The following is an 18407-nucleotide window of genomic DNA, read 5'->3' as shown; positions in this document are numbered from 1 at the left end:
GGGTTGGTGCGGCACGTCTGGGCTGACTCTCTCCCTTGAATCACGGGGAGGATTACTTGAGGGGCTCCTCGAGCCAACACCGTTTCCCTGAGGTCCTCCTCCGTCCTTGGAGGCAGCGCCCAGCTCAGCCCGTGTCTGTCCCAGGGGCCAGCCTGGCTGGGCGCGGAGCGGCGGCCTCCAAGGTCGGTTGAACAGTCGGAGGTCAGTACGTGTGTTTCTTCCACATGTGACGTCACAGACATGCATTTCTGCGGATTGGCAAGCTCATCCTTGTTTTTCCAGGACCAAAGTCCCTGTTTTTCAAAGGATTCAGGCACCGTGTGTGGGGGTGCGTGTGTGTGAGTGTGCGTTTCACTAAAAAATAAAATCGAGGGGCTTAAACCTGAAAGCCAATGAGGTTCTGAAAGACAGCTTCAACCCTCCGATCTGTACCCCTCCACGCACGGGGCGCGAGCACAGCAGTTGTGGCGCGGTGCTGGGAAGGGCCACACACAGCCCCTGCAAAGGCAATCGTACCCCCTGATTAGAATTCATTAGGGCTCACACTGCGGTTACATCCCAGGCACCAGGAACACAGCCATTCTGTAAATAGTGCGGCAGAGTCCCCACCTCCGTGCAGGACAGCCACGGAGAGCTCCCCGAGGTCGTGGGTCTGAAGTGAGCAGAGCCCGGGATGACAGAGACACGGGAGTGACTCCACAGTGACATCCAGCTCCCTGCAGCACTGGCGGGGGGGATCTGGACCTTCTCAGGGCACACGGCTACCCCATTGCATTGCATGAAGCGGTTGCAATAATAGGGCCCACGGCGATGTGGGGCCACTGTCTCGTTCTGACAGCCGTTGCTTCCTGGAAATGAAGCCGGAGAGATAGGAGTGGGGACCTTGGTGAGAGGCCCCTGCTCCCCGCAAAGGGAGAGCCCCGTGCCGTGCTGCAGCATGGCCTGTCACCCCCGGGTCTCTCCCAGGCCCCGGTCGGGTTCTGAGAGGCAGAGAGGCTGCTGGAGTGGGGGGTGAGAGTAGGGGGGCGGTTGGGGCACAGAGCACGGGAGGAACCAGGCCTTCCTATTTGAAGGTGGCTAAACGGAGAAAACAAGTGCCTGACCAAGCCAGCACTTCACACTGGGGCTATGGATTTTTTAAAAAACAACTTTCACCCTGGCTGGTGTAGCTCAGTGGATTGAGCGCAGGCTGCGAACCAAAGCATCCCAGGTTCAATTCCCAGTCAGGGTACATGCCTGGGTTGCAGGCCATGACCCCCAGCAACCGCACATTGATGTTTCTCTCTCTCTTTCTCTCTTTCTCCCTCCCTTCCCTCTCTAAAAATAAATAAATAAAATCTTAAAAAAAACAACTTTCGTGTGTAAACAATTTTTAAATGTCCAGCTCAGCCATTAGGACCCCTGTATACCTATCAGCCCAGTTCACCGGTTTTTAAGGTTTTGCCACGTTTGTTTTCCGTGCATATTATTTTTTCTGAACTGTTCGCTGCGTGTCATTCCCCTTTGCCCTTTACTCTCGTACATTAGAAAAAAAGTCCAACAAAGTACAGGTTAAAACACCTTTGAAGATAACCCCAGATCCTACCTCTAAGGACTAATATGTTCAATTAAAATTAATTGACTGTCTTTGTCGGTTTGTATATATAACTTCTGTACAACTGGAATCTCTCAAAATACAGTCACAGCGTAATTCATCCGTCTGTCCTTCCTTCCATCTGTCCCTCCACCCATCCATCCAAGAGATACTTCACCAGGCACCCCCTCTGTCCAAGGCCCTACCACACAGACGAAGCCGTCACATACTTTCATGGTTCCAAAATGTGACACGGGCCACTGAGGGCAATTCGTGTCCCCTCTGTATCGTTTGTCCCCTAAAAAAAAAAGTCCCTTGTTCTAAGTCAGAGATGTTGATGTGACTGGGATTCGTATGTATTTATTAATAATTTCCCACCTACTTCCAAAAAATGCACTTTAGGTGGTAATAGTGAAACGTACACACAACCCTACAGTTGATCAAAACAGTCGAAACGGGGACCAGACCCTCCTTCCAACAGCGTCTCAGCCAGCGTTTGCAAGTCCAGGGAGTGACCCATCTGTCTCCCCCGCGCATGATCACCAGACGAGAGGAGTTTAGTGAGCTCCGCCTTCCGTCATGTGAATTATCAGAACAGCTGGCACTGTGTCCTCCAGATGTAAAATGACGTGGAAATACTTCACGTGCCCTTTCAAACAACACAAGCCACTCCTCCCCTGCATCAAGTTCACAGTCGCTTTCCACGGAAGAAGTGCGTGTGGCTTCCTGGAGCGTGACAGTAGGCTGGTTGGTGTCCTTGAGTGTTACCTGTGACTTTGAGCTCCCCGTCAGCCAAGGCAACAAGGGATCACGGTTTACCCAGTTTTCATTTTCTGTTAAAAGCCAATCATTAGTTTTTCAAGAGATGCCCTTTATTTTCTCCCGGGAGAGTGCAGACAGAGAGGGAGCGTCTGGACTGACTCTTGCTGTCCCTGTGCCACCAGCCCACCTGTGAGCAAGTGTGGGTGTGTGTCGGGGCGTGGTCCAGAGGAGAGATTGGACGGACGGCCTGTGGTGGGAATGCTGCCTTAGGTTGTGGCCTGGACGGAACCCATGGCTTCTTGGGGGTGTGGAAAGCACCTGAAAGTTAGCAGGTGCTGTGCATTCATGAGGGAGGTGGCCAGGGGGGCGGTGGGTGGCGCTGAGGGGGCCTTGGAGGACAAGGCAGCGCCTTGGAGGGTCAGCTGTGCCAGGTCAGTAGGGAAATGCCTGGGACCCCAGGAACAAGCCCTGGCCCTCTCCGTGCTGAGAATGATACCCGGGCTGGTTACAGCTGCCCGCACACTGCATGGTACAGGGGCCCCCGGGGCCAGACCCCTCAACTGGGGAGCTAGGACCCCTCCCCAAGAGCCTTGGGGCTGGCAAACACCCCCTATCTGAATCCCAGATCCTAGTACCCAGGCAGGAGGAGAGACACTCCTTGAAAAGGGGGAGAAGTCACTTCAATAAGGAGTTCGAACTTTATCGGCCAAAAGAGACCCGTGAGCAGAGGCCCTTTAACCCAGAAGAAACGCATCCAACCAGAGGCAGAGAGTCCTCACTGGCAACGTGGCGTGGGAATGGAGACTCCCGGGCAAACGAGCGGAGTTCGCCCCAAGAAGAAGAAGCCTCTGCTCCACGTCCTGGCGCAGCGTGCCCCTCCCAGACTGGGCCCCCCCAGGGAAGCCCGAGTCTCGGGTGGGGTTGGGGGGGGACCTGAACACACGGAGTGCTCGGACTTTCCCGCCTGACTCAAGCCACCAGGAAAAAATGACATGTGCCTGTCATAGGAAGTGACGGATGCCACTTTTTTGAACTCTTTGAATTCTTTCTTCCTCAAAATGAAAGAAACATGTAGGACCCTTATTCTAATCCACAATTTTTCTGCCTTCTGTTGTCACCGCTTTCTGTTGGTGTTCTGAAAGGGATCTTCAGGGGCCTTAAAATCCACCACGCTGTATCCACCTGTTTGTTTGTTTGTTTTTTTTAGCATTTAATCCTTGGGCTTTCTTTTGTTTTCTTCCCTTTGAAGATTAGATTGAAGGCTTATTAAACAAAGGCAAAAACGTTCAATAAGAAGATGATCATTTGTTTCAGCAGTCACTAACTTTCCCTTTTCCGAATCTACACTCATGAAGATATGTGTATGCAAACAGATGCCCTTCTTGAATGCGGGGCGGGCGGGGGCAGGGGTGGTGTCAGAGGTCTAACCCCAGCTTGTCACTGGCCAGCAGTGTGACCTTGGGGCAGGCACATTAGGTCACCTCGGTTTCCCTCACTGTGAAATGGGGATAAGACCTGCATCTCTCCTCGGGGGCTTGCAGGAGGACTGGAGGTTCACATCGAAGGCTTTGCCCAGAGCCAGGACCTCGTGAGTCGTGGACAATCGTTGGTTACTCCTGTTGTTTTTATGGCTGCTCTTGTCTGTGTCTGTGTCTGTCGCAGTCCCTGTTGGGATGCCAGAATCCGACCCTGCCCCGGGAGGCGGGGTCAGATGGAAGGAAGCGCAGAGAAGACTGAGAAAGGGTCGTGCTGCCGCTCTGTCCCGCCGAGGGAACTCACTGAAATGCAGTGGAACAAACAATGTGACCTTCATCGTCATTTTTCTCGTTAGAAATGACCTTTACGTACAGTAAATGCAGGCAAACCAGAAGTTTGTAAGACAAAAGCTACTTTGTAACTTCTTTATAGCGCTGAGGTAAAATACACACACAGTTACCATTTTATTCGGGTCCCAGTGCACAGCTCTGTGGCATGGAGCACGCACACACCACACACCGCCATGCAGCTGCTGCCACCGCCCTCCAGCCGTCCCCAGAACTTCTCCGCCACCCCAGCCCGAACCCGGTAAAGCTGAAAACAGCACCCACCTCCCTCCCCTCCCTGCAGCGCCTGGGAAGCTCTGCTCCACCTTGTGTGACCGTGCCCCTACTGCAGATGCCGTGGAGGGGGAACCCAACACTATTTGGCCCTCTGCGTCTGGTTCATTTCACTCAGCGCCATGTCCTCCAGGGTCGTCCACGCTATAGGAGGTGTCAGCTTTTCTTTCTTTTTCAAGGTGCCTGTACCTCGTTTATCCTTCAGTGGGCATTTGAGTTACTGCCGCCGTTTCGATTTCATGAGTGTTGCCATGCACGTTGTACACGTGTGTGAACACATGAGACCCTGGCCTTCGTTCTTGTGTGTACCCACCTAGAACCGGGACCACTGGTTCCTAGGAGAATCCTACAGGACTTTTCGAGGAACGGCCGCGCTGTTCTCCACAGCGGCTGCACCAGTGTGCATTCCCACCGGCCGGGCACACATTTTCTCGTTCCTCCACACCCTCACCAGAGCTTATTTTCTGTTGTTTGTTGTTGGCCTTTGGGGCAGCCATCCCGATGGACACGAAGAGGTCTCTCGCTGTGATCTCGATGTGCACTTTCCTAATGATGAGCAATGCCGGGCATCTCTCCGCGTGCTTGTCACTCCTTTTTGCACACCTTCCTTTGAGAGAGGTCTGTCCAAGTCTTTGCCCGCTTTTGAGTTGGGCTGTTTTTGGTTTGCTGTTGTTTGAAACATTAAAAAAAATTTTTTTAAAGATTTATTTATTTTTAGAGAGGGAAGGGAGGGAGAAAGAGAGAGAGAGAGAGAGAGAGAGAGAGAGAGAGAGAGAGGAGAAACATCAATGTGCGGTTGCTGGGGGCCGTGGCCTGCAACCCAGGCATGTGCCCTGACTGGGAATCGAACCTGGACGCTTTGGTTCGCAGCCCGCGCTCAATCCACTGAGCCACGCCAGCCAGGGCTGAAACATTTCTTTTTTTAACAATTGTAGTTTAAAATAATTCCCATTTGGGGGCAAATGGGCTTAATATTTTAAAATACAGCGTCTCCAGTTGAAGTGAAAAATAATTTCTGGCTCCGAGGGTGCCTTCTTTTTAACACTTTCAACACAAAGGACGTACTATTTCCTGAGTTAGGTCGGACTCACAGTAGGCATCCAAGTTGAGTAAGGTATAGGAAAAAACCCCGCAGAGTTTTGTGGTTTCCGGGTGAGACTGGAGGGCCACTGGGAACCCAAGCGCATCTGTGAGAGGAGGAAGCAGAACCTCTTTACTGCTGGTGATTACGTTACAGCTTATGCCTAGAACTAGCTTCAGTGCCATGACCTTGAGGCCACACTGCTGGAGAGAGGTGCTGATGTCTGGGGGGGGGGGGGGGGCAGGGTTACTGGCAGATGGGAGCTTCTCTACTAAATGGGACACTGGACAGGCACCGCCAGGCCTGGCAGAGACCCGTTAGGGCCACGTGGAAAACGTGCTTGGGCATCTCAGTAACCTGATTCCGGGCGCTCGCGGGTGTGAGTGGCCGGGTCCAGTGCTGACATCACAGCCGGGAGGTCTTCAGTGGCGTTTTCAAACCTTACTGTTTTATGATGACCCACCCATCAGGAGTCAGGGCCCCCGCAAGGCTCGGCGCGCGAGGCAGTCTCCTGAGTGCACTTTAGCGACCGAGCAGGTTAACACCGACTCCCTGCTGCGGGCTGGAGCCCGAGTTCTTAAAACGTTAACAGGCAGAGGCCTGGAGCTGTGCTCTTTCGGGTGCAGAAAGGGGTCCCGAGGCTTGGTGGCCCTTGCCCGGGTTCCCCGGCCCTAGAGAGTCCCCCCCCGCGCGGCAGGGTGTGGTGCACTCCAGCCACTAGGCTCCCGGAATGGCCGCGGGCCTGCGGAGCGGAGGCCGGACCTCCCAGCCCGCCCCACGCCTTTCCTGCTCTACGTCTCAATCCAGTTCCTAACATCTCAATACGGTTTTCAAACAGTTTGGAGCTAAAGGCTCCGTTCAGCCCACACAGGGGCGCTTGGAGGACGCGTGGCCGACCTCAGGGAACTGAGATGAGTTTGGGGGGCTCTGGGGCGCAGGGAGAAGAGCCCTCCGACCCCGTAAACACAGCCGTTCAGTCCAGGTGCGGCCGGCGCTCGGCCTGGATCACCCGGTTTGGCGTCCAGACTAATCTCGCGGGGTCCGGAGGCGTGGGCCCCTGGCAGAGGAAGGGCACGGTGCGAGCTTCGGACCCCGACCCTCAGCCCCTCGGGCTGCCGCGCGCCTCTCTTGAGAGGCCCGGAGCTCCCACCCAAAAGAAAGGTCTAAAAATAGCCCGGGGAGATCCAAGCAACAGAAAGGAACATTTTTTTTTTTAATGTGTAAAAAATGTTTTGCTTCTCGTAGGGAACACAACCGCTGCAAGTTCCAGCACATAAGGCTCTCTCCCCAGGCGCCCACAGCCATCGCCACCTCTCGAGCAAGGCGCAGGCACCGGCTCCCGGATCCGGATTTGGGGAGCGCAAGTGCCCCCTGTGGCCGGCCCGAGCGTGACCCCGAGGGCCTGAGAAGGCAGACGCGGCGGGCGCGGGGGCCCAGGAGGAAGTTGGAGCCGCGGGGCCGGGAAGGGGGCAGCTCGGCGCCGCGGGCCTGGCGGGGGCCCGATGGGGCCAAAGCCACACCGGGGCGCTGCGCCCAGGCTGGGCCGGGCTCGCGTCCCCCCATGTGGCCGGACGCCCGGGGCCCCACGTGGAAGGGGTGGAGGGGGAAGGAGGGTGGAGGGGGAAGGAGGGAGAAGGGGGGGAGGCCAGAGCCCGGGAGGCTGGGGCGGGACCCTAGCCCCTGCCGTCGAGGCCCCCTCACTTCTCCAGGGCCTCCTGGGCGGGGCGGGGCCGGGGAGTGCCCGCCGCGCCCGGCCCCCTCGCCTGCTCGCCCGCCCGCCCGCCGCGCCTGTGTGCACTTTCGCAGAGCCACTAATCCCCGGAGAGAGCCGATTTGTAGTAAGGAGTAGCTCTAGGGGGCGAGGCTGGCCCATGTGGGGTTGTGTCATTGGTTTGCAAAGAGAGACCCCGCCTTTGCCAAAAAAAAAAAAAAAAAAGGGAGCGAGGAGTGAGCAAGCGGCGACCCTCACCTCGCCTCCCGCCTCGCTCCGGAGCTGCCGGCGGGCACCGGAGACGCGGCCAACGCAGCTTCTTTCCCTTTCCTTTTCTCTCCGCTTTCCTCCTCCTTCCCCGGAGGAGAAAACAAATAAAGAAGAGCAAATAGCCGGGAGGCGCTCGGCATCCAGGACGCTCCCTCCCCCGATCCAAGTTGGAATTAGCATCCTCCCGGGGGTGAGCGCGGCTAGGCGCGCCGCGGCGCGGGGCGTGCGCGGCCGGGGACCCCCAGTTCTTCCCCCTCCCGGCGGGCGCGCGCGGGCCCGGACCCGGGTGGGGAGCCCTGGGAGCCGGGTGGGCGGAGGAAGGGGGTGGGTGGGTGGGGAAGTAGGAAGAGGCTCGGCGGCGAGGGGAGGAGGAGGAAGGGAAGGGGAGGGGTAGGGAGGGGAGGAGAAGGGAGGGAAGGGCGGGAGGGGGAGGGGCGGGGCGCTGGAGAGATTAAGTTTTTGTGTGTGTGTCCCTGTGTGCGTGTGTCATTTTAAGGTGGCCCGAGGAGCGGAGGACTGAGCCGAGAGCCATGCCGCGCTGAGGGGGGGCGCCGCACAGCCGCCGCCACCGCCACCGCCGCCGGGTGGGGTGGGAGGGGCGGGAGCCGCCGCCGCCTCCCGGGTGGGCGCCCTTCGCCGTGGACGCTGGCGGCCCGGACGAGGTAAGAGGGGCCCCGGGGGGAGGGCTGGGGCCGCCGCCGCCCCCTCCTCACCTGCGGCGGCGGGCTGGGGGCGCCGCGCCCGCGCCTCACTGCGCCACTCGGGGCGGGGAAGGAGGGCGAAGGACACGAAGCCGGCGTCCGAGGACATCTTGGGTCTGCGCCCCCGGCCCCGTGTCCCTGCTCGGCGCCCGGGGGTGGGCGCCGGCCTGGGGGGTCTCCGCCTGCCGCCCCCCGCTGCCGGTCGCGCCAGGATTTTTGTTGTTGTGATGAGAGTTGATGAATGCGAAGTAGGCGGTCACCTTCCCATCAGGATTGGCATAGAAAAAATAAAAAAAGAAATCCCGAGCGCGGCGGCGTCCAGAGGGCAGCTGTAGCGGCGGCGTCTCGGCGACGGTTTCCTAGGCGCCCCCGGCTCCTGCTCCCCGAGGCCGGTGGGTGCGCGCGCGGGGACCGCCCGCGACCCAGGCCGAGCGCGCGGCGCGCCGCGGGGACAATATGGCCGGATCCCCGGGGACCGGGAGTCCGAGCGCGCGGGGCCTTGAGCTTTCGGGGCGGGGGTGGGGGCAAGCGGGGGTCCGCGGGGAAATCGGGGCGCGCGCGGCCAGGGGCCCCCAGGGGAGCGGCCCCTGCTGGCCCGGGATTCCGCGCGGCGCTCCGGGAGTGCTAGCGAAAGACTGGAGAGGAGGAGAAGTGGAACCCTTTTGTTTTGCCGGCCCCGCATTGTTGGCTCCTCCGGGCAGCCGGGCCACATCTGCCGCCGCCGCCAACACTGCCGCGTTGGGCTCGGCCCGCCAAAGTCGCAGCGGGGCGGGGGCCCGGGGTGAGCCGGGCCGCGGGCGGGGGCCAGGAGGGCCGGGCATTTCCTCTGCCCGGCCGCGCTCCCGCGGGCACCACTTCCTTTTCGCCCGCTGCCGCCGCGAGCCCGGCCCTCCCGCCTACCCCGCCCGGGCTGCACTTTTCGGGTGGGGCGAACCAAAAGGAAAAAGTTTAGCAGGAGGGGCTGGCGAGGGCGCGCCCCGGGCGGCGGGGACCCGGCGCGGCGCAGCTGCAGCTGGGCTGCCGCGATCTCCTTCCTCCTCGTGCTCCGCAGCCAGGACGGACCCGCGCGGCCAAGGGGAAGCGCCTTTCTTTCTCTCCCTCGCGCTCTTCCCAGCGCCCGGGGCAAGTTGGGCAGAGGCGCGCGGCAGCCGGGGCGCGCCGGGGCCTTTCTCCGGCTGGGGGCCCGGCTACGTGGCCGAGTGCCCGAAGCCCACGCAGCACCTTGGTGTTGTGGAGCCGCGGGCCCAGGAGCGCTGCATGGTCACGACCGGCCGCGGCTAGACACACACGAGTACACACGGGCACTGAGTGTACGGGTACGCGAGTGTGATGATCCCACCCCCCGCCCGCGAGTACTTTTTCCGGAGGCGGCCCAAGCAGCAGTTGGCTCTCGGGGTCCCCGCGTTGCGTATTTTACAAGGAAAAGGAGGACATTTTCGTAGAAATCCCGTTTGCTGTGTCCTTGCGAGGGAGGCTGTTGGCAGTGGCCTACGGCGTCGAGCCGGCTCCCTTGCCCTATCCGAGCTAAACAGATCTTTCTGGATTCCTCCACCCCCTTTTTCTTTAAAGATGGAAGATCGGGTTAAGTTCTTAGAGAGTCAGATGTGAGTGGCTTGAAGGGTAGACAAGAGAATTCTATTCTATAAATATGCATTGGGAATTTAAAATGCTAAGTGCCTTATTTGCAATTCCGTTGGATAGTCTAGAGGCTGGTGTATTTTTATCTGACATGGATAATTTGGAGGGGACCTGTATTTTGGTTAGTTCACAAAGTGACTCTGCCTCCTGACTTTGGCGAAATGTATTAAACTCTCCTACAAGTCTTCCCTGCTCAGCTGGTGGGTTCAAAGGCATCTTAAGAATTACCTCGTGTTCGGTATCCAAGACTGCTGTTCAGCTTCCAGGGTTCTCAAAGTAGAAATAGTTTCCATGTACTTCGGAGAATTACACTGTTTTGATTTTTTTTTTCCTTACAAATCTTTTATATTTTGAAGTAATGGGACTTTAAAGAATCTTGTTTTTATAGTCATTTCATTTCAAAGACTACTTCTTACAGCAATTATCAAGTGATATTCCATATGCTAATTAAACACTTTCAGTCAGAGCAGCTTTAATATCGAAACAGGATTTTTTTTTCTTTATTGTAGGTAACTGGGGGCTGTGTCCTAGAGTTGAAACACTAAATATCCTTTTGTCTGGCACCAGATCTCCGAACGAGCGGCTCTGACACTCTCCTGTAAACACCCCTGGTGCCCTTTTTTATTGCCCCCCAAAGAAAAGTTAATGAGACGGTAGGTTTCAAGCACAAAAAACAACAACAACAAAAAAAAACAGGCCCTCCTTCCTGCAAAATATGCTTACAGTTGCCATTGAAGTTGGATGTCAGCCGTGAATGCACTTGCCTTTAATGAAACCAGTTTAATCGTTCACACTTGATCAAGTATAACAGGACCAAACAAAGGAAATAAGCCAGCATATTTCTGTAGCATGGAGGGGCTTAGTGTAAGTGTTGACGTGGGGTCGCCCCCTCCCCCCACTCTGCCCTGAGTCCGGGGGAGTGAGGCTCGAAGGCACAGGGAATTTATGGCTCTGATTGGCTTTCCTGTGCCCCAGGGGTAGGGGGACCCCGGTTTGTCCCCGTGGAAAGCAGTTATTAGAGGGAATTTTAAAATGTGAAGTTTGGAGCTTGCTGTGAACCTGAGAAGGTGCGTTTTGGTTTAACTGTTTCTCCTGTGTGGAAAGATGTGGCTAAGGGGGTTGGTGATTGCCTCGCTTTCTAATTGTACCTTAATGAGGCCGAGTGGAGGGTGAGGTGGCTCGGGGCTGGGGCTGGGGCCCTGTGTGATTTACGACTTCACTTGGGATCTCTGAAAGGGGCCCTTGAATGGGTGTTCCTCGGGGGGAGGGGCAGGGTGCACTACCTTCACTTACTGTGATTAAAAAAAAAACAACTCTTTGTGTCTAAAAGGTATTTTTTTCACCCAGCATGAGTTTCACCTTGTGTCTAGGACTTAGTCATTGACTCGGGGAAGAAGTGTTTGCAAAGTGTGTTTCTCTAAAGTTAAGAAATTTAAAAAAAAAAAGTCTGGCCAGTTAAAAACAAACGCTTACTCGCATTGTAAAAATACACCAGTGACATATTTTGGCCTTTTAAGACGCAGGGCACACCTGTTCCTGTCCCCAGCATTGTTCCTCTGGTCGTGTACACAAGATGAAGCAGGAGAACTTGCTACCGGTGTAATTATTAACCAGCCCCTCCTCGGTTCCCCTCTCAGGGAATAATCCAGGGCTTTCCTCCTGACTCTTAAAACTCCAAGCGGGAGTCCTCTTCGTAAGTCTGAAAAGCCTTTTTAAAGAGAAATGAAATGAAACAAACAGCCACACCAACAGCAACCAAAACTACAAGCCCCGCGTGCCCCTTGGTCAGGGCCTGAGTAGCTGGGCACAAGGTAAAGAAAGGGTGGAGATATAAAACACACGCAGAACAAGCCACACGCTGAAATCCAAGAGGCTGTCTCGCTGGGAACTACGAAAGGTCGAAAGCGAAGGGAGCGCAGGCTGGCTCCCACCATTGGAAAGCCTGGAGGCTCCTCCGGCCTGTGGAAAACGAAAAGGGAGCAGGTCTGGCCCCCAAAGGCCCGGCCAGGACAGTGCCCGAGTGCCAGTGGCAACAGCCCCCTTCCGCCATGAATCCTTTTCGGAGGCCAAGTTATACCCTTTGCACTTAATTGCTTTCCCTAAATGGAAAAAAGGTAAAGAGTTGACAGCAACGGTGGAATGGCAGGCCCCGTTGTCGTTTTTTACCTCTTGTCATTTCAGCATAGAAGGCTGTCACCATAATGTATGGCAGTGCAGCCCGGGTCCCTCTGTTAATAATGTTTCCATCAGTGAGGAGCAGCAGCCCAAGTGTCCCCTGCCCCTGAGACAGGCCACACAGACACAGTCACACATTCCGGATCGGGGGAGGAAAGACGTTTCTCCGGTAGGCGGGGCGCGGGCAGCTCTGGGAATCTTCCCACCACCCACCTGCAGGCTGAGAGCCCCTGTCCAGGGGGTGGGACGTATTTTTGCAGTCAGTAAAACGTGCGTGCCTGCTTCCTGACCCTTTGAGGAGAAGGACTCCTCCGTAACTGGAGCAGCGGAAGTGGGGGCGCGGTTCCCCCCCAATGTCTCTGGAAGGGCTGCTCCTGGGGACCCGACTGAGAACTTTCAGTGAGCACGTGACAACGCTGGAATGGATACGCGCCGAGGCCGGGCCACGGTGCAGCCATCGGCTTCCTCCCGTGCGCCCGGTGAGCATGCCCCGATTCACCCGCCGCGGTTACCGCGCCGCCGGGGGGCGGGGGGAGGCTTCTCTCCAGCCCGATCTTTTGAAGTTAATTTTTATTCAAGTCCGTGTTTGATGGAATATAGGTATCAAAGACTTATGAAAGGGTTTTCTTTCTTTTTTTTTTTTTTTTTACCCCATCTCTTGGTTTGGGAAATTACATTTAATAATCGCTAAAAAGTCCAGGACCGTTTTTAAGGTGTTCACTGTTCCTTTTGATCCTGATTTAATGGATCGTATCCAGAGGCCATCCGCAGGACCGTGATGACATTCACGGAGGGGTGTTTGGGCGGAATCTGGAGTTCGCTTTTAGCCGTCATTATGAATGTTTAAAGCCTAAACGCTGGCTGCCTTGGGCCTTTCAGGGCCTGCTCGGTGGAAAGAGGGCTTTGCGCGCTGTGCAGAAAGGCGGGGGCTCACAGATGAATACAGAATGTGCCGTAGGGAGAGAGCCAGCCAGGCCACCGTGTGTGTGGGGGGGGCTGTTGACAACCCAGCCAAGGGCCGGCTGGCCTCCATTCTTCTGACGGCTGGAGAGCATAGGACCTTCCTGAGCTGTGGTCCAGCTGCGGTCGGTCGGGATGCGGGCACGGAGGGGTGGCCACAGGCCTGCTCCCTGTCTGGGGGCTTGCAGAGGTGGTCTTTCTCTGGAACGCTGGGGAACTAACTTCCTGTGCTTTTCTCTTGGGGGCTCTGCGTTTTCGAGGAAAGGTTCTGAAAGCACATAGGAGGGTCTTTCCCAGAAAGTAAAACAAGCAAACTTTTTTCCCCCTTGAAATGCAATTTTTAAGAAATGATATTCAACTCTTCCCAGAAATGGAGGCGTCTTAAGTCACAGGATGCAGTTCCCTCTATGTATGTTACTCCTCCTGTTAAAGCCTTTTTTTTTTTTATTTTTCAGTCTGTGTGTAGTGTCAGGGAAAGTGCCGTTGAAATGAGGGTTTGTTGGATTTTGGGGTTTTGTGCTGAGGCGGCTGCCTCTCCTCCTCTGTTCACAAAGCGGCCGGCGCCCACGTGGAAGCTGAGGTTACAGGGTGGAGCCAGCTCCGTGGCCAGGGGCACGAGTCCTCCCGCTCCCTCTTCCCTGCCCCGCCCCTCCCCTGCGTGGTGGGGTCCCCGTAGACACTGGCCGCTGTTGGGGCCCACGCTGGTCGGACCTCAGCCAGGCCCATGTGGTCAGAACTTCAGGGGCAAGTCGATCTTGCCATCTGTATCTCGCCTCGCTCCCCCTCCCTGAGTGAATGTTCTAGAAATGACCTGGTTTAACTGTTTCTGTGACTACATTTAACAGATGGTGCCTGTTGGTTTAATATTCACAGGAATTTTGATGAAACAGTTGGGTTCTTATTCATGGGGCAAGTGATACCTCGGGTTTGGTGGAGAGCTGTGCTGCTCTCCCAGGCGATCACAGAGCCTCCATTTTTCCCGAAGGGCTGGTGGAGTTGAGAGGATGGTAATCCCAAATAGCTCTTGTTCCCGGACCTGGCGGGCAGATTCGCCTTGGTTGTTTTCTAGGAATCCCACACTGTTTGGGGAGGGGGGGCGAGGGTGGGGGGAGTTCTTTTCATCACCGTGGCGCTTCCAGTCTTAACCACTTGTAAAATGTACAGACACACACCTTTATGTTGTTGCTTTTTCTCCCTTCAAAAGCACTCTTCTGATCAGAAATGTGCTTTTTTTGCATTAAAGTAAATCCTTGATTATGACCGGAAAGACACTGTCAACTGGCTCGGAGTGGATCAGAAACCACGGCACTGTTTCTGTGTTGCCCCCCCCCCAGCTGAGGTGGTGGCAGAACCGTGCTGGGGCCGTGTGGAGGGATGGGTAACCGAGGTGGTGTGGGGGTCTTTCTCCAGCTAGCCGGGCCGTTGTGAACTCGCTGCCGTGCTCCAGCCAGGCCTGAAATGCTGCCTCCGGCAATCTGTCCCAGCCCTGGACAAACAAAAACTTCATTATGGAGTCACGGACTCCCGGGAAGTTTCTTTGGAAGCAGTGGTAGACTGAGAACATAGAGGTCAACTCCTCTGGCCTAATGGGATTCCCCGCCCCCCGCCCCCGCCCTGTGGCGATTTAAGAAGTCTACCTAATGTCCAGGCTAACAGAGTGTAAATGGCCTGCATCGAACCTGCAAGTGTTTGTATTGAACCTGCCCCAGGTGTGGTGGAGGGGAGAGAGGAAAAAGCAGGTGAAGTTCCTTTGCTTTTGAGGGGTGGGAGGCCAGGAAAGGGTTTGTGCAGCTTTCCCCTTGAATGAACTGGGGCTGGGACTTTTTTTTTCTTTTGCTGATGGATGTCTTTAGTGCTGTTGGCCCAGAAGTGCAAACAGTCACAGTTTATCCTCTGCTTGTGCAAGCCCAGGTGGGTCTGGGGAAGCAGTGGGGGCATCTGCACAGGCCCTTCTGGGTGGTGGAGAGCTGGTGGGGTGTTGCGGTTCTGGGGCCTGCCCACCTGGAGTGCGGCCAGTGGCAGGCTGGCAGGGAGGGTCCTCCAGAGCTCTTAGAGCCCAGTCTGCCTGGAGTGGGGCGGCCTCGCCTGGTCAGTGGGGTTGCTCTGTGGGAGGGGCAGCGTGCTGGTGGCACCAGGGAGGCCTAGCATTGGAGCCGCCGGGCCACATGGACTGCGTGGGTTCGTGGGTTCGTAGCTCTGGCTGCGTTCGACCTTCCGCTGGGTCTGGGGGGCGGGGCAAGACTTTCCAAACACCCAAGGAAGCCCCGCACTTGGGGGCAACTACCTAATGAACTGGTGTGGGGGGTGCTGTGTTTTCTTTCCAGTGGGGGTGACATGGTTTTCAAGTTTCTCCGGTCCCCTCTCCAGAAGTCTGTACCGCTGGCCCATGCTCGTCTGCCCTTCTGGGACTGGCTGGATTAGGAGGGCCAGCGTGGAAGGCAAGTGGCAATGACATTTTCACATATATAAGCACCTACAAGTAAAATCTCGGAATGTTTTTGATCTTAAGAACATTTCACAGTTACTAATCTTCACGACACTCCTGCGGGCTAGGTAAATAGACCAATTCCTGTTTTGTGCCAGGGAGAAATACTGAATTGCTGCCCGAGTCCCAGAGAGGCCCTTCCCAGCCCCCGGACCAGCGGCGCACGGTTTGGGCCCCGGGGGGACCCTCCGTCCCGGCGGAGGCCCCGGACTTACGCTCTCCGACGGGACCTCCCGAGGAAGGGAGGACAGGCTGGCCCCAGGTCGCCCGCCCGCCGCCGCCGCACCTGGCCGCACTCCCCCTGGAGGGCGGGCCCGGCCGCCGCCCCCTTCCCCGACGGCGCGGGGACGGCCGGAGTCCCGGGCCCAGGAGCCCGCGCTGTCTGCGGGCGGGCGGGCCTGCCCCCACCTTCGCGGGACCCCGCCGGAAGCGCCCCTCCCCCCGGGTCCCCCTTTCACTTGTAAATGGGGAGCTGCTTCCTGCCGGGGTGAGTCGTCTGGGGTGCGAGAAGCGGCCCCGCCCTCTCCTCGGTCCACTTCCTCCTCCCTCCCCCCCTCCCCCGCCTTTGTGCGGGGTCACCTGGGCGGAGGGTGCTGGGCGGAGGGTTCCGGCCGCACGCCCCCGGCGGCGCCCGCGCCCCTTCCGGTCAGGAGCGGGAGCCCGGAGGCCGCGCCGCACCCCGAGGTGGGACCGGAGCCAGGTACGGAGCTGCCCTGTGCCTGAGCCACCCTTAGTGACCCCGTATCTGGGGTTGCGTAGTCTCTGTCGTATCTACGCACCCCTCGTGCTGGTGAACGTGGAGGGTCGTTGACTGACTGCGCGATGGTGGCCAAGATGCACCAAACGGTGAAGGGCCGCGTCGCTGCGACTCGGGCACCTGGCCCCTTGGGAGGGTTGAGGCCCCCACGCAAGGCCTTCCTCTGGGCGTCTGGGATTGTACGGTGAATGGCGGCAGTAGCCTTTGGGGAGCACCGCGAGGGCCGCCAGGCCCTGTAGTCTTCCTCCGGCACAGGCCGGGACTGCATCCTCTGCTCTCGGGCGGCCGCGCCTCTCCAGCGCGGGGAGCAGAGCTTGCCCACCCGCGAGCGGTGGCGCCAGGACGAGCGGGGCGGGGCCCCTTGGCACCACACTTCCCCTTGGCCGAGGAACCCTGAGTGTCCACCGGGTCATTTAAGTAGTTCTCTTGTTTTTGTTAAGGTCACGATGTGGCTGCTGTGTATTGAGCACATACTTACTTACTTGGTGTCTTTGTCACTCTCCCGGGACACCTGGGTACGCTGCATTGGATTTTCTCAAGGTGGGGGGGGGGGGCTGTCAGGTGAAGGAGGCACAGCAGGGACACCCCTGGGCCCCAAAGCAGCAGAGCTGGGACGGGCGCCGGACTGTTGTTGGCAGCGCCGCTCCAGCAGGATTTCCTGGTGGAGGAGCAACTCCTGCCCCGGACGCCGCTCCAGGGGCCACCCCGACAGCAGAGGGGAGTGAGAGTTTGCCGCATCCCCGGAATGTGGCGTGTTCCCCGGGGGTTCACAGGGGCCTCTCCGGAACAGTTCTCTTTCTCCGGGCCCAGAGTGGCTTTCCAGATCACATGGGGCCACGAGAAGTCTGGCTTGTTTTAATTTCCCTTTTTGATTAACGATCTTTTGTTTAGGATCTCACCATCTACCACTAAGAAGGGATTTCTAGATAGTTTCCTGGACCAGGCCTGTTTTAAATTCACTGCACTCTCTGGGTTAATGAACAGCATGGCTCGGGATCAGAAGCCTGAGTGGCTGGCTCAGTCGACAGGGGCCCCCACGGGGAGAGGCCTGCCCCTCTGGAGGGCAGACTTTGCAGGCCCGGCGCGGATGCTGGGGGGGCCTGGGGGGTCTGGGGGCCAGGCCCAGTGCCGCTGGCCCGGCCGCACTCCTCTGACCCTCACTCACATCCTCCTGGCCGTACCAGTGAGAGGCTCGCAGTCTCACCGACGAGGAAACAGAGGCCCAGGGAGGTTAAGTGAAGTGAAGGAGCCTTGAGGAATCTCTGGTTCCAAGTGCCTTTGGCTCTGGTTTCCCTGTTATTAGTTGAGAACTCTTCTGGCTTTGGACTGGCACTCGGTTTCATTTGGGAGTGGCTTTGCCACACCAGGCAAGATAAGACCGCATTTTCTCCGTTGCCCTCCATCTGGCTGTCTCTGAAGCACCCCCCCCCCCCATTCCCAGACCAACACCCCGGGATTATGTGGACAGCTTTCATTGTGCGTAGGGTTTTGGGTGGTAAAATTGGATTCAGTGGCCAGGTGTCATGTTGTAAGTAGAGTTTCCAAATTGGTGGTCTGGATTAGTGAACTCGGTGGGAGTGTGCTCCAAGCAGGCCCCTCCCTTCCTGTTGTGAGCCCCTCTCTTGGGGGAGGGGCTGGAGGCAGATGGGGCACCCCTTCCTCCCCCTGCTGGCTGCTCCTCACCTCCCACCTCCACTCCTCGTGGACCTCTCTTCCATCAGTAGTTGGTTCCCGTGTTCAACATGGGGGGCGGGTGTTAGCCTTTCACCGAAGGGGAATGGTCTGTGGGCCCCACGTTCGTAAAAACCAGCCAGAAACCTGGTTCGGCCGGGTGAATCTCCTTTGGGTTGCTGCCCCGAGTTTGCCTTGGAAAGGAATCTGAATGACTACTCCGAACAAAAGGAGCAGCCTTCTTTTCAAAGAGGCGCTCGGAATGGAAGGGGAAGGGCCCGAAGTTGGGCGTGTCCTGAAATCCGGAGGTGAGCCCTGCTCGGTGATTAACTCACCTGAAAGGCGTCCAGAGCAGGTGATGCCGGAGCGCTCGGACTGACCTTGGCTTCCTCTAAGGTAAGGTCCCCACAAGGTGGAGATCTTCCTGAAAAACAGGCTTTCCTTTAATTACCAGATTACCTTCCTTCCCTACAATGCGGCTCTTCCCTTCGCGAGCACGTGTGTGCTTGCGAACACAGGGGTGCCTG

The 18407-nt window shown here is 57.4% G+C and overlaps 2 protein-coding genes across 2 annotated transcripts in view; one reads left to right on the top strand and one right to left on the bottom strand.

Annotated features, from left to right (window-relative positions):
- Positions 1 to 4497: 4497 nt before the first annotated feature.
- Positions 4498 to 16477, bottom strand: LOC123829054. The gene is made up of 5 exons (XM_045854535.1): positions 16232 to 16477; positions 8207 to 8332; positions 7482 to 7576; positions 5523 to 5618; positions 4498 to 5097 (listed from the first exon to the last, which is right to left on the bottom strand). Exons 1-5 carry the CDS (start codon positions 16475 to 16477, stop codon positions 4767 to 4769), a joined length of 894 nt encoding a protein of 297 aa, XP_045710491.1. The 3' UTR covers positions 4498 to 4766.
- The window catches only part of CTBP2 (C-terminal binding protein 2), a 106655-nt gene continuing 95799 nt past the window's right edge, over positions 7552 to 18407 (top strand). Inside the window, exons 1-2 of the mRNA XM_045854374.1 lie at positions 7552 to 7683; positions 7990 to 8155. The gene's annotated coding sequence lies outside the window, so the exon portion shown is untranslated. The remainder of the gene's footprint in view (positions 7684 to 7989; positions 8156 to 18407) is intronic.

Source organism: Phyllostomus hastatus, unplaced genomic scaffold (assembly GCF_019186645.2).
Source record: "Phyllostomus hastatus isolate PE091 unplaced genomic scaffold, TTU_PhHast_1.1 phas_scaffold_1066, whole genome shotgun sequence".
NCBI classification, from domain to species: Eukaryota; Metazoa; Chordata; class Mammalia; order Chiroptera; family Phyllostomidae; genus Phyllostomus; species Phyllostomus hastatus.
This window is presented reverse-complemented; position numbering and strand designations above follow the sequence as displayed.